This window comes from Mobula birostris, chromosome 5, assembly GCF_030028105.1.
Source record: "Mobula birostris isolate sMobBir1 chromosome 5, sMobBir1.hap1, whole genome shotgun sequence".
NCBI classification, from domain to species: domain Eukaryota; kingdom Metazoa; phylum Chordata; class Chondrichthyes; order Myliobatiformes; family Myliobatidae; genus Mobula; species Mobula birostris.
The window spans coordinates 28,175,834-28,191,771 of record NC_092374.1 but is presented as its reverse complement, the minus strand read 5'-3'; the positions used below and the strand labels follow the sequence as shown (position 1 = coordinate 28,191,771).

Below are 15,938 nucleotides of genomic sequence, written 5' to 3'. Positions count from 1 at the left end.
CATTGGTAAACCATGCCAATATCTTAAAACCTAAGATATGCAAAATTCTCAGTGTTTAATTTAAATTGATCTCTATTTTAGGTGCAAGATTTTCATGTAGAAATCTATGCAGAAACCATTACAGAGGTGGCCACTCTCTATTGACCTTTAAGGACTTTGCATTATCCAAAGTCAACATATAAATGCAAATCTTTCTTTTCATCTACATCAAATATTCTATGATGTTTAAACTCTCTACTGGAATGTGCCCAGATTTCAGATTTCCCTGAGTGTAATGAGAAAAGAAAACTTCCAGGCTCTTGTATCACTTCACATTGTGGAGATTCCACATCTGTGGTTTGTGTGAATAAATATTCCTACCATCCAACCTACTGAATGGAAAACAATTGTCAATATCTCTGTCCTGGCACTGAAACAGTAAAGCTAATTCATTTTACAACACTGGAGATCTGTGGAACTAAATATGACTGATGAGTAGTTTATCTTTTAATTTTTAGTAACTTTAAATCAGCATAACACAGTTCATCCTCACATATTTAGCACCAGCTCAGCTCCTTTGATTCATCTACGTTATAGAGAAGGCACAGCTGCTACAATAAATATATGTTTATTGCAAGAAACTGAGGATGAACTTACATCACTTAGAATTTAATTACCTCTATCTCATCAACAGTTCTTACCCTGCTGGTCTTCAGGAATAGCGACAAAATATGCACTTTGGTTAAAAACCGGGCCATTATCATTCACATCCTGAAATATATGATATTAATGGTAGTTTATTTATTTGTTCAAAATACACTGGTTGGAAACTAATTGTTAATCTACTGTATTATCCAATGATTACACATTTTCTGTCACATAATCAATAAAATTAAACTGTGAGTTGATCAGAAATGTTAAATAGATTTCTATGATGCTTCAGGAATAGAAATGGTATTTTCAGTCCCTTGGACATGAATTCTACTAAACGATGGCAACAGAAGTGAATCGTGGCCAGGGTTAGGGAAGGTGTGGACTACCTTTAGCAGAATTGACAGTTGATACAGGGAATATAGGGTTGGAGCTCATCCGAGGAGCAAATGGGATGTTGATGGTGGGAGAAGTTTAGATCAGCCTTAGACAGTGTCTTGGTATGTGATTAAGTTAGTGGCAATGGGGATGAAAACTCTAACCTTTCATATTTCTAATACTGAATTGGAGTGATTTTTTTTTTGTCTTTCGATATTGAATATCCAGACACACAATCTGAGCTCTGAAGGCAACTTTAAGAAGAAACTTGAGACTGATACCAAGAGTATGGACTGAGTTACGACAAAGCGAGAAGAGTTCCATCCCCTCAGTCTTCTCTGCAACTCACTGGGACCATGGCTAATCAGCACTTTAATTCTTGTTGCTGTGAAATTACCAATATCAAAAACTCCATATTTTATCATCTACAATATGATTTGATTAATGAATGAAGTTCTTCTCAGCACACTATCAACGCCTTTTAAAAGTGTAGGGTCTAAAGAAAAGAGAAAGACTAGCTTTATTTGCTACATGTACATCGAAACTTACAGTGAAATGCATTGTTTACAACAATGATCAACACAGTACAAGATGTGTTGGGGCAATTCAGAAGTGCCACCATGCCTCCGGTACCAACGTAGCATGCTTATAACTTACTAACCCTAACTTCACATCTTTGGAGTGTGGGAAGAAACCAGTGAACCCAGGGAAACCCACATGGTCATGGGGAGAATGTACAAACTTACAGACAACGACAGGGATCTTACAGCTGGCACTGTAAAACATTATGCTAATCACACTGCTACCAACTCACCCTTACTCTCCTTGTTGAAACATTTTCATTGCCTACAAACTATGTCAAGATTGTGATGGAATACTCTCCACCTGTCTAGATGAGAGCAGCTCTGCTTCCCTTGGACAAGGCAGCTAACTGTATTGGCACCCCGTAAACCATGCTAAACGTTCGTACCCTCCACTGCTGGCTCATGGTACGTACCATATACAAAATGCATATCAATTGCCTGCTCAATCTATGCTGATATCACGGTATAAATCCATGACCTCCAATGCCCAGAGGAACACAGGCTTCAGGTCTATCAAATACCACTAAGTGCAAGTTCCTCTCCAGACCACACCTTGCTGACTTGGAAGTACATTGCTGAGTCTAAACACTGGAACTTCTCACATACATTCTTGCATCTGAAGGATTGTAGTGATTCAAGACAATTCAAGATCATCTTCTAAAGAGCAACTATGGATATGCCAGCTTAAGTAATAATTCCCAGGGTGCCACAGCCTCTGGTTGTGCTTGTGAATAATATCCCAGCAGGCAATAGCACGATTCTCTCCTCTGAACAATATTTTTGGCCAGAAGTTCAGAAATCATGAATTTGTTCTTCCAAATGATTTCAAACAAGCACAAATGTGGACCTAGGACCTTTCTTGAGACACAGTTTTGGAGTTAAAGTACGTCAAGTTTCTTTAAAAAGGGAGCCCATGAAAGAGGCTAAAAGTCAATGGAATAGACAATGATGGACAAATGAGAGGTAGAGGGAAAGTGGATGGACAGGGAGATCATGTATGAGAGGAGCCTGGGTGTCACATCATTATCTTGTGAGGCTCTGGGTGGAATAGCAGCAGAAAGTGATGGTCCCTCCTCCTCCCCCAATGGGATCACAACTGGCTGCCCTCCTGCACTGAAGTGAATGGAATATGAGAAGGGGACTACAACAGGCAGCAAATGCTCTTGCACTTCTTTAATTCTAGAAACCAAAGATAAATTCTCTTTCACTTTCTCCACAGCTTTTGGGAGGTCATTAAAGAAAGAAAAACTTTTAAGATCCTTGCAGATACAAATTGACCTTGAAAGAAAGCCATTCATTTAACTTTGAAACTTCTTTGACTTAATTGACTGAAAATTTCAAGGCATTTGTCATGGCCTAGTTTTAACAGAGAAAAAGATGAGTAGTAGAATATCACAATTGTGTCCTCTTCTCATTGCTACCATCAGTGAGGACATACAGGATTCTGAAGACACACAATCATGTTGTGGAAATAGCTTCTTCTTCTCCACCATCAGATTTCTGAATGGACAACAAACCGACCAATGAACACTACCTTACTAGGTTTTACTTTCTGTTTGCAATACTTAAATTTAATGTATACATATATGTGTGTGTGTGTGTGTGTGTGTGTGTGCGTGCGTGTGTGTGATAGACATTAAATTAAATATGTATTGCAAAAAGAGAGCAAAATGTATTTCTTATTTTAATTTATAATTTTTTGTGGAATTACACTGTACTGCTGCCACAAAACAACAGATTTAATGACATATCCAGTGATATTAAACCAGATTCTGATTCTGCTCTAACTATAGACTACTTAGGAACATTGGCAACAAAACTCCACTTATATAATATAAATGATTACTAGAGATGCATATAATGGGAAAATTACTAGAATAATATTTCAGACTGCTCCAGAGATATGAATTTGAATTCTGTCCTGGCACTAGGGAATTTAATTTCAGATAATTAAATAAAACATGAAATTAAAGCTTGTCTTAACAATGCTGGCCATGAAGTTACTAAATTGTTGTAAAAACCAATTTGCTTCACTAATCTCCTTCAGGAATAAAACGTCAACTGTTTATTCATTTCTATTGATGCTGCCTGACCTGCTGAGTTCATTGTGTTTTGTATGTGTTGCTTTGGATTTCTAGCATTTTGTGTTTATGATATGCTGTCCTTACCTAGTTTAGCCTGTATGTGAGGAGACCAGACCCAACAACGAGGTTGACTTTTAATCAGGTCCTCAGTTCAAGGACAATCAGTAATATACTATAATTGCTGTCATTGTTAATGACAGCTATATTCTGTAAACAATTTTAAAAATATATAGAATTGAGTACAAGTGTTTTATTATCATACCTCAACTGTGATGGCAACTTGCACTGAGGAGCTGAGAGCTGGATGACCACCATCTTTGGCTTGGATAATCAGGTTAACAACTCCATTCAGAGAAGGGTCCATGAATTCTCTGTCCAGTGGCTTGACCACAGATATTACTCCATTGGAGTGATTAATTATAAAATGTTCAGTCAGATCTCCATCAATGATTCTGTATGTAATTTCACTGTTTGGGGAATTCTCTTGGTCCCTGTCAAAAGCCTGGAAATGATTAAGTACAAGAATATTAATGAGATTTGGCCTTACTGTTGTAAATCATATTAGCTGGAAGATGAAAATTGATCATGTGCCAATAACTTGAGTTAATCATTGAAGATTAACTGAAGGTTAGCAGTTTACCAGGTGATTTAGTGGCTAAGTATTAATATAAGTGAGTCCATTCTGGAGACCTATCTATGTGTGGAGACTTTACTCAAAACAGGCAAGTATCCCTATGTTAACAAATAGTGTTTTATTACATCAGAGCAAGGTCCAAATAGCTTCCTATAGTTAAAAAAAACACACAAGTAACCTGCTTGTATTTTGTAAGATTAAGACCAGCCTAAATGAAACATCTGAAGGAAACAGGAGGAAAGGAAAATCAGGTAGGCTGTGAAACTGGCTGTTGGATTACCATCACTTATCTTGCGGCACAGACTGAGATCAAAGTGAATGAGTAAAGAGGATTTTGGTTTAAATTAATCAAGTACTATGCATTATTGCCTTATGGGACTTCAAACATGTCAAGAATGTGAATGTGGAAAGGAATGTAATTATTAGATTTATTAAAGATTAAAGATAAGCTTTATCTGTCACATGTACATTGAAACATCAAAGCATCTAGTGAAATGCGTTCTTTGTGTCAATGACCAACGCAATCCAAGCAAGTGTTGGGGAAAGTCAGCAAGAGCTGTCATGCTTCTGGCAGCAGCATCACATGCCCGCAACTTACCAACCTTTGCTAACCCGTTCGTCTTTGGAATGCAGCAGGAAACCGGAACACCCGAAGGAAACCTACGTGGTCATGGGGGAAACATGCAAATTCCTCACAGGGAATTGAACCCTGCCACTTATAGCAGTTTATTTAAGATAAGGCTAGGAGGATTGTGGATTGTAAGGGAATTTCAAAAGATGGCAGATATATCTTTGAAAGATCTTGGAATTGAATGTCATAAATAATAGGCACAGAAGAGGAGATGGGACCGAGGGAAATTCAGCCATGATCACATTGAATAATGGGACAGGCTTGAAGGGCCAAATGGCCTATTCCACCTCCTAGGGTTTTCTTTTGTGTTTAATTTAAGAGGTTGCTCACACTGAATGGATTTTACTGTGATCACCTGAAAGTCTTTCTCTACCGACACTTCTTGCCAATTGAGCACAAGAGTTGGATGCCATGGTACATCTGTACACGATTTTGGTGAAACCACACTTTGCTGACTGTCTGCAGTACTGGTTGTTATACAATAGAAAGGATGTGATTAAGCTCACATTTGGAAGAGATTCAGAATCAGAATCAGAATCAGGTTTATTATCACCGGCATGTGTTGTGAAATTTGTTAACTTAGCAGCAGCAGTTCAATGCACTATGTAATATAGAAGAATAATTTAAAAATATATAAATAAATTACAGTATATGTATGTTGAATAGGTTAAAAATCATGTGTAGCCGCCCTGGCGAACCTCAGGGTCGCTCAGCTCGCTGTCGTCTAGGGAAACAGCCCCCGGCCCCGCCAAACTGGGTAATTAGTTTGTGTGGATGCTGTGTGATGTACCCCACCCCACCCAAATAACAGACAATACACCAGATACAATTAAATTATTTACAGTTTATAGATATTACTGGAACTATATAATTAATAGAGAATAAAATATAAAAGGAAAATAAAAGGCACCACACTTATCAAAGTTCAATCTCTCTGTGCACGAACAGTTGGAGCTTAGGACCCTTATTCTTCACCCTGCGACCCCTCGGACCACCTCGACCGGCCGCCTGGGACCAACAAAGGTGGTCAACCAGATGCTCCACAGGAGTCCGTCTCCGTCTCCTCGTCGAACGCCCTCCTCGGGGTCCGACCCCATTAGCAGACATCACAGCACCTGGTCCAACCTCTGTCTCTTTCTCCCGCCTTCTGCCCCAAAACCCCGCACATACAGTATCTTCAAATACACCAAAACCATAACAACTATCCCAATTGGTTCATAACATATTCTTATCACACCCTAAACCAAAACAAGCTGCTAGTGCAAACTTTCTCAGCGTTTAACACAACAAAGAAGCATTCCCAAGTATAACATAACAAAGGAGCCAGTTTAATGAGCCTACGCAGTAACATAAGAGACAAAACCCTCTTACATGTGCAAAAACAGACATAATATATATTAAAAGAGTGAGGTAGTGTTCACGGGTTCAATGTTCATTTAGGAATCGGATGGCAGAGGAGAGAGGCTGTTCCTGAATCACTGAGTTTGTTCCTTCAGGCTTATGTACCTCCTACCTGATGGTAACAGTAAGAAAAGGACATGCCCTGGGTGCTGAGGGTCCTTAATAATGGAAGCTGCCTTTCTGAGACATCGCTCCTTGAAGATGCCCTGAGTACTTTGTAGGCCAGTGCCCAAGATGGAGCTGACTAAATGTATGACCCTCTGCAGCTTCTTTTGGTCCTGTGCAGTAGCCCCTCCATATCAGACAGCGATGCAGCCTGTCAGAATGCTGTCCATCGTACATCTATAGAAGTTAGTGAGTGTTTTAGTTGACAGACCAAATCTCTTCAAACTCCTAATGAAGTATAGTCACTGTGTTGCCTTCTTTATAGCTGCATCGATATGTTGGGACCAGATTAGGTCCTCAGAGATCTTAACATCCAGGAACTTGAAACTGCTCACTCTCTCCACTTCTGATGCCTCTGTGCAGATTAGTATGCAATCCTTTGTCTTACCCTTCCGGAAGTCCACTATCAGCTCTTTTGTCTTACTAACGTTGAGTAGCAGGTTGTTGCTGCGGCACCACTCTACTAGTTGGCATATCTCGCTCCTGTATGCCCTCTTGTCACCACCTGAGATTCTACCAACAATGGTTGTATTGTCAGCAAATTTATAGATAGTATTTGAGCTATGCCTAGCCACACAGTCATGGGTATATAGAGAGTAGAGCAGTGGGCTAAGCACACACCCCTGAGGTGCACCACTGCTGATCATCAGTGAGGAGGAGATGTTATCACCAATCCACACAGACTGTGGTTTTCCGGTTAGGAAGTCGAGGATCCAGTTGCAGAGGGAGGTACAAAGACCCAGGTTCTGTAACTTATCAATCAGTACTGTGGGAATGATGGTGTTAAATGCTGAGCTATAGTCGATGAACAGCATCCTGACATAGGTGTACGTATTGTTCAGGTGGTCTAAGACCGTGTGCAGAGCCATTAAGATTGCGTCTGCTGTTGACCTATTGTGGCGATAGGCAAATTGCAGTGGGTCCAGTCCTTGCTGAGGCAGGAGTTCACTCTAGTCATGACCAGCCTCTCAAAGCATTTCATCATTGTAGATCTGAGTGCTACTGGACGACAGTCATTTAGGCAGCTCACATTATTTTTCTTAGGCACTGGTATAATTGTTGCCTTTTTGAAGCAAGTGGGAACTTCCACCCATAGCAGAGACGTTGAAAATGTCCTTGAATACTCCCGCCTGTTGATTGGCACAAGATTTCAGAGCCTTACCCCGTACTCCGTCAGGGCCTTCCACCTTGCGAGGATTCACCCTCTTTAAAGACAGACTAACATCAGCCTCTGAGACAGAGGTCACAGGGTCACTGGGTGCAGCAGGGATCTTCACAGCTGCAGTTATTTTCTCCCTTTCAAAGCGGGCATAGAAGGCATTGAGTTCATCTGGTAGTGAAGCATGGCTGACACTCAAGCTATTGGGTTTCACTTTCTAGGAAGTAATGTCCTGCAAACCCTGCCAGAATTGTCGTACACCCAGTGTCGCCGCCAACCTCATTCAACATCATCTCTTCGCCCTTGAAATAGCCCTCCGCAACTCATGTCTGGTTTTCTGGTACAGACCTAGGTCACCAGACTTGAATGCCATAGATCTAGCCTTCAGCAGATGACATACCTCCTGGTTCATCCATGGCGTTTACTTTGGGAATGTACCTCAAGTCTTTGTGGGCACACACTCATCCACACAGGTTTTAATGAAGTTGGTAACAACTGCAGCATACTCATCCAGATTGGAAAGTGAATCAGTCAACCAATTCAAAGCAGTCTTGTAAGCACTCCTGTGCTTCCCTTGTCCATTTCTTCTTGGTCCTCACTAATGCTGCAGTCTTCAGTCTCTGCCTATACTCAGGGAGTAAAAGTATAGCCAGCTGATCAGACTTCCTGAAGGATGTTGTCAGGACTGACGGAATGTTAAAAGGCCTGAACAGATTAGATATGACAAAGTTATTTCCCATGGTAGGGGATTCTAGGACAAAAGGGCATGACTTCAGGATTGAAGGACGTCCTTTTAGAACTGAGATGCGGAGAAATTACCTTAGTCAGAGGGTGGTAAATCTGTGGAATTTTTTGCCATGAGTGCCTGTGGAGGCCAAGTCATTGGGTGTATTTAAAGCAGAGATAGATAGGTTTTTGATTAGCCAGGGCATCAAAAGGTATGGGGTGAAGGCAGGGGAATGGGGATGGCTGGAAGAAATGGATCAGCCCATAATTGAATGGCAGAGAAGACTCGATGGGCTGAATGGCCTATTTCTGCTCCTATGGTCTTATGATTCAAATATAATGAGAGACTGGATGGGCTGGGGTTGTTTACAGTGGGGAGGAAGAAATGTGTAGTGACCTCGTAGAGGTTTATAAAATCATAAGAGGTACAGTTAAGGTGGATGGTCTTTTTCCCAGGGTTGGAAAGTCTGAAACTAGAGGTCATAGATTTAAGATGAGAGGGTAGACATTTAAAAGGGAAATGAGGGCAAACTTTTCACACAGAGGGTGGTAGAATTAGGGAAGAAGCTGCCAGAGGGTGATTTATAGAATGTGTTGCCTAGAGCTGGGTACATTACAATGTTTAAAAGACACTTGGACAGGTAGGAAAGATTCAGAGGGATATGAGCCAAACACTGGCAAATGGGACTATCTTAGATAGGCACCTTGGTTGGCATGGACAAGATAGGCCAAAGGGTCTGTTTCTATGCTGTATAACTTTGTAACTCTATGACTAGTTGTAAAGCAAAAAAATGCTTTAATAAATGCTTGAAATCTGAAGTAGAATATAAAATACTGGAAATACTCAACACTTCAAGTAGCATCACTGGAGAAGGAAACAGAGACAATGTGTAGGATTGATGTACTTTCACCTGGACTGTGTGCAGACTGAACTTTTCGTAGAGAAGAGATCTTTCATGGAGTAGACTGTCTACATTTTCTACTTCGTTGGGGCTTTGTAAAGTTGCTACTTCCATAGCAAATTCATTGTCTGATTCTGAGCTCTTTATCCAAGAATAGTGAACTGGAATATATCATATCAAAGCTATACATGGTCCAACTTATAGTGAATAATATGAGATCAAAAAGCCTGTACTGATGAAACAGATTGCATGGGTCAGTTGGTCCCAAGAATAATAAATAGTCTTTTAATAAGTATTAGTTTGGAAGAAATTTGTGCTCATTAGGAGTCAATGATTTGTCAAGAGTGGTTATTAGAAGACTCATTCCAAGTGGGTTACAGCTTGTTTGTACCATCCATCTGTCTTGGCTTTGTCAATGTGACCCTGGAAGGTATAATGAAATTATTTACAGAAATTATCAGTGGAATGTGTACAAGGCCAGAGAACATCCTTTAGCAAAGCATTCATCAGTTTGATAAGGAACTGAAGATGATGTTGCATATAACCAATTATTAGCTAGTATGTCCCACAGAAATTAGTTAAAAACATGAAGTGTTCCTACTTGGGTATCTAAGGAGGAATATCCATCATGATAGCTGCCTTGGAGTCATAGAGGAAAAAGCATGGAAACTAGGCCTTCAGCCCAACTCTTCCACCAGTGATTGGTCAAGGGAGTAGCTAAATTTGTGATAGATTTGAGAACTTCCACGCCACTAATTTCATCTGTCAAATATTTTAGGCTCACTCAACACCACACTTAGGTGGAGGGGACAGAACAAAGCAAACTACAGATTTCAAGAGAAGTAGAGAGAGAGAGAGAGTGAGTGAAGATTCCTGTCAGCTGTCATAGATTAACTGTCATGTTGTAATTGTAATAAACTAATAAGTATTTTATTATTGCCTAATTCTCTAGGTAATCTGTGACCTTTATTAAAAAGTTAAAACTCTTTTAACAGAGTCTGAAGTAACTGAACCATTAATCACTCTCACAGTAATCACAGTATAACTATATTCCTGGTCTTTTGCCACTCAATGGCATACTCTTGGGTAGGCCTCAGACCAGTTTGCCCACATTGGTTACTACACGGAAAATTAAAGGGAGGGATCTACTCATTGATGCTGTTTGACATATCTATGATTTCATGTAAGAAACCACAAATTGCATCTGGAACTCAACAGATCAAAGTGATTCCTAAGTGATTCAGTGAAGGGGTCTGGAGACTTTGCAGCATTGTAACAATGTATTACTATGTCAAGGTTCCTGGCCTCATTTAAGTGAATAAATAAAACACTTGGCAGTACTTTTGTGGTACACCGATGAGGTTTGCCTGCCTCTACTCTGTGAAGTCCTGTGATAAAAATATTTTTGGCAATGATAAGAAAGTATGATTCTTGAAACAAGAATGCAGATGCAAAGCACTTCTTCCAGAGCTCCCATACTTTCCGATGAAAACCTAACCAAAACATTAGAGTCCTATGGGGTTAAATTACTGCATTATTCCAAGAGAGAAAAGCCATAGTAGTTTCCATTTTTAGGGAAAAGGAGCTGAATTTGATCCCTTAATAGTTTTGGTTCAACAGCATCAGTCACAGACAAGTAGTAAACAATTGGCCAAACACTGCGCCAAAGTAGCTGTCAAGTCTTCACCCAGAGAATGAGTTTGAATCCCATTGAAGTAGTTGGGAAATTTAAATTTAAGTGAATAAATAAATCTGGAATTAAAAATAATCAATAATAGCAACCAAGAAATTAATTATAAAAATCCACTTGGTTCATTATCATCCCTTAGAGAAAGAAATTTGATAGCCTTACCAGTCTGGCCTTAATGTGGCAATAAACCCTCAAGAAAAGTTGACTCTTACCTACCCTCTGTATTGAGAAGAACTCCCTTTCTGTCAAGGGATAAATTATGAAGAGATAATAAATGCTTATCTTTCCAGCAATGTCATTATCCCATGAATGACTGAATTTGAAAAAATTAGTTGCTCTTTGCTCAAGCTATTTCCACATTTTGGAATTGGAATGGTTTACTATTGTTAGATGTACTGAGATGCAGCGAAATGCATAAGTTTCAAAATATCCATAGAGATAATTCCATAAATAAATAGAGTAAAGAAGAAAATACGGCAAAATATTGTGTTATAGTTCAAACTTCAAAGTCCATATACTGTATGTCACCATATACAACCCTGAGATTTATTTTCTTGTGAGCATACTCAATAAATCTATAAAATAATAACCATAACAGAGACAATGAAAGAGCGCCCAACTTGGACATTCAACCAGAGTGCAGAAGACAACAAACTATACAAATACAAAATGAAGAAACAATAACAACAAATAAATAAGCAATTACAAGTATTTACAGAGTAAATGCAATGCAGGTAGACCAATATAGTGCTAGGGCCACAGTGAGGTAGATTTGGAGATCAGGAGCTCATCCTTTAGAGTATGAGAAGTCTGTTCAAAAGTCTGATAAGAACAGGATAGAATTTAAAATTTCTGCCTGTAGAAGTCTTTTTAAACAATTTCTGAAGATTAAGTACAAGGTCAAACCACAGGAATTCTTCATCAATATATGAAGTATTACAAGGATATATGAAGTATTACTAGGATGTTGCCAGGACTCAAGGACCTGAATGATAGGGAAAGGTTGAATAGGTTAGGATTTTATTCCCTAGAGTGCAGGAGAATGATGGGAGATTTGATAGAGGTACACAAATTTATAAGGATATAGATAGGGTAAACGCAAGCAAGCTTTTTTTACTGAGACTAGAACTAGAGGTTATGGTTTTGGCGAAAGCTTAAATGCTTAAGGGGAACATGAAGGGGATCTTCTTCACTCAGAGGGTGATGAAGGTGTAGAATGAGTTGCCAGCAGAAGTGGTGGATGCAGATTCAATTTCAACTTTTAAGAGAAATTTGTACAGTTACATGGATGGGAGGGGTATTGAGAACTATGGTTCGGAAGCAGGTTGATGGGACTAGGCCGATTAATAGTTTGGCATGGACTAGATGGGCTGAAGGGCCTATTTTGTTCTATGACTCTACAACTAATATCTCCAAAATATATATTTTTATGTCTTGAAAACCTTGATCAAGTTAACTTTCTACATTCTGTAAAATATAATCTTAGTTTCTCATCTTATGACAAAATGCTGAAGCAACAGTGGACAGCTGGATCATAAACACTACATTAATCATTCAAAAATTGGAATAAATTATTGAGAATTTGATACATACCTGAACCTGGACAATATTTTTAACCTCGTTTTCCTTAATAAATCCACTGTAACTATTTCTCTGGAAAACAGGCACTTGGTCATTTGCATCAGAAATGGAAATGTCTATTTGTGCATTGGTTGTAAGACCTCCACCATCCCTGGCTTGTATTGTGACAAAAAACTGAGGTCTTCTCTCCCTGTCCAAAAGGGTTTTATTTTTTACAAAGAACATCCCAAGTAGTGGGTCCACATCAAATGTCTGCAACCTGTCATGGTTGAAGCAAAACAGAAACAAATATCTGATTAGTGATTACTGACCATCATTTTGATTCTGGTCATAAAATTTTGAATATTCACATTGAAACAAAGATATTAATTCATTTCAACTTCTTATCCAATCTGCAATTTATGGATTTTTTGGGAGAGTTGGCAGTGAGTAATAGGAGCTTAGTGGCTTTATCAGCTACAGCAAGAAAAAAAAGTTGCCATCTCAGAAAAATCTATATGCTAATTCCTGTATTATAATTCTGGTATTTGAAAGCTAATACTGAGCTCAATATGGACTGAGTTTGGGAGATTTTACTTTGTTAACTTCATCTGATCTTGTTAGTGAAAACAACCACTTGATCATCTGCACCCTAAATTGCAACACTGGAGTGTCATAAAGGAACATAATTGTTAACCAGTCTTCTCCTTGAGCCCTAAGCTTATCAAGTAACTTGCTATGTGGGACTTTAGAAAGTGCAAGTATGCCATAACCAGTAGCTATCCACCCTCTTGGTTAAACCCTCAAATAAATTCAATAGATTTGTCAACCTTTCCTTTATTTTTCCTTTCATGATTTGCTTAATAATACTGTGATTTTCCATATGCCAATATAATAAATGCTATCATTCAACCACTATTGATGTCAGGCTAACTGAGTTATTATTTCCTGTTCAACCTTTCTCCTTTCACGATAAGAGAGGTATATTTATTACCTCGTAATTTAAGAGAATTGCTCGATTTACAAGGGATTTCTGAGAATCAAAGCCTTTGTTATCTTTGCAGTTAAATCTCAAAAGAAACTCGAATGGAGTCCAAGAACTCCAGTGGGTTTTGCAACTTTTCAGTGCTTTTTCTTTTTTGGTGTTAGTTGATTTAACATTTACCCTCATCAGTCCCTTTGGTCCCTTTGGTCCATTTGGTCATTTCTGGTAAGTTCTTTACACCTTTCCTCTGAAAACAAATGCACAATATTTGTTTTCCAGTGCTGATATTTCCCTACTCTGCATTATAATTTCTCTTGTTTTTGTCTCCAATGCAACTTCATGCTGGCGTTCACTCATTTCTTGCTTTAACACACTTATCGAAGTTCCTGTTATTTGTTTTTATGTCTCCTGATAGACTAACCATGTACCTCCTCCCTTTTTATCAGTTTCTTCCTCATCCTTTCCTCATCCTTCCTAGTCCTTTACCTCACTGCACATTCTAGCAACATTATGAAGCTGTTCTTTTAATTCATACCTGATTTGCCATAGTTGTACATTTCTCTAGAGGAGGTTTAGCCCTCAGAGATTCAAAGTTCATTTATTATCAAAGTATGTATGCAGTATACAACTCTGAGATTTGTCTTCCCACAGGCAGTCACAAAACAAAGCAACACCATGGAACCCGCTGACAGAAAATATCAAACACCCAGCGCATAGAAAAGAAGAACAATCACGCAAAAACTGTAAAAAGTAGCAAATAATACACAGAATATTAATCATCAAACCGCAGGGTCCTTGAAACAGTCTATGAACGTTCAATTTAGTTCCGTTCAAAGGGGAATATACATTTGATGATACATATGAAGTATTTGTTCAAATGGTTGTCTTTCTTTTCCAATGGTACATCATTTCATTTCCTAAGGCCATTCGTCCAACTCACCACAAATACAAATATGTCCGTAAATGTGACTGTTTAACCTTAGGAAGCTGAGCTTCCAACCGCATGACTTGGCATTCAACACTGGTTGAACTGTCACCACTGGTGATTTGACATTGAGCCTAGTGTGAGTAGCGTCACCATGGTTAGCCAGATGTAGAGATTGGGAAACTTACACACTGTCCGATCCAAAAAGTTGGTAGGTTATCTCACCAAAACTTGCACTGTCTTGATCTGTAGCCTTTGGATACATTAAAAAAATGAATTAATATGTTGTATATAAAGGATTCTGAAATATCATGTAAAAATATTTTCACTGCAGCTTCTTACGGTAATGCAAGTCACATTGTAGCCACTTGCGCTATCTTCTGGCACTTCCAGTATAAAGTAATCCTGGTTAAACACTGGGCGGTTATCATTTATGTCCGTTATGACAATACGAATACTTGCAATGGAACTGAACCTTTCTTTTGTCTCCAATTCCATGGCCAAAATCTGGAAGAATAACATTCTATACTTTGAGAAGCTATTAATTTATTACAGTCATAAATCATGCAGCTGAGTGATCAGGTGTTGATGACAAAAGACCACAGCAAGAAAGCTTAGAAATGGTACAGCACTTTTACTGTACAAAATAGCTTCAAGGTATTTTATTGATGTGGTTTAAGCATGAAAAGGACAAGAAGATGGAAAGAGGAGGCTATGCCAAGAAAATGGGAATCAAAGAAGGAGATGTAGGTAATACTGTGAAGTTCAGGAAGAACTTTCCAATGCATTGGGATCTGAAGGCAGTCACCAGTTTTTGGGTTCTGTGTTTATAACACAGCACAATGGGAGGATAAAGGGCTAGCTGGAGGAATTTATAAAGAAAGGCTTGGAAGTATTTGAACCTGAGGATGACAATTTTCAATTGAAGCAATGGAGTACAGGCATATTGGCAGTAAACATTTGAATGTGTTGAGAATAAGGCATGGAGAGGCAATCTCAAACATAGAAACCTCTGGGTTCTTACTTTTGCTTATAGACCATAAGACCATAAGACATAGGAGCAGAATTAGGCCATTCGGTTGAACAAGTCTGCTCCACCATTCAAACATGTCTGTCAACCCCACAGTACGGCACAGTGTTGTAGCAGTTAGCACAATGCTCCACAGCACCATCGATCACTGATTGGGGTTCAGCTCCTGCTGCTGATTGTAAAGAGTCGGTGTGTTTCCCCTGTGATCATGTGGGTTTCCTCCACATGCTCTGGCTTCCTCCCACATTCCAAAGACGGACATGTCACATTCAGGGTTAGTAAATTGTAGGCAAGCTATGTGGACGCTGGAAGGATGGCAACAGTTGCAGGCTGCCCCCAGCACATTGTTGGACTGTGTTCTTCATTGATGCAAAATACACATTTCAACTATATGTTAATGTTTTGATGTACGTGTGACAAATAAATTTAACCTAATCTAATCTAATTTTATTTA

At 39.0% G+C, this 15,938-nt stretch overlaps 1 protein-coding gene across 1 annotated transcript in view; it reads right to left on the bottom strand.

Moving 5' to 3' along the window:
• Nucleotides 1-15,938, bottom strand: part of LOC140197203 (cadherin-related family member 2-like) — a 140,962-nt gene that overhangs the window by 60,919 nt on the left and 64,105 nt on the right. The window contains exons 14-18 of the mRNA XM_072257126.1: nt 14,797-14,961; nt 14,643-14,707; nt 12,578-12,824; nt 3,939-4,178; nt 681-750 (exon numbers count right to left, since the gene is read on the bottom strand). Coding sequence (XP_072113227.1) covers nt 681-750; nt 3,939-4,178; nt 12,578-12,824; nt 14,643-14,707; nt 14,797-14,961 — 787 coding nt within the window. The remainder of the gene's footprint in view (nt 1-680; nt 751-3,938; nt 4,179-12,577; nt 12,825-14,642; nt 14,708-14,796; nt 14,962-15,938) is intronic.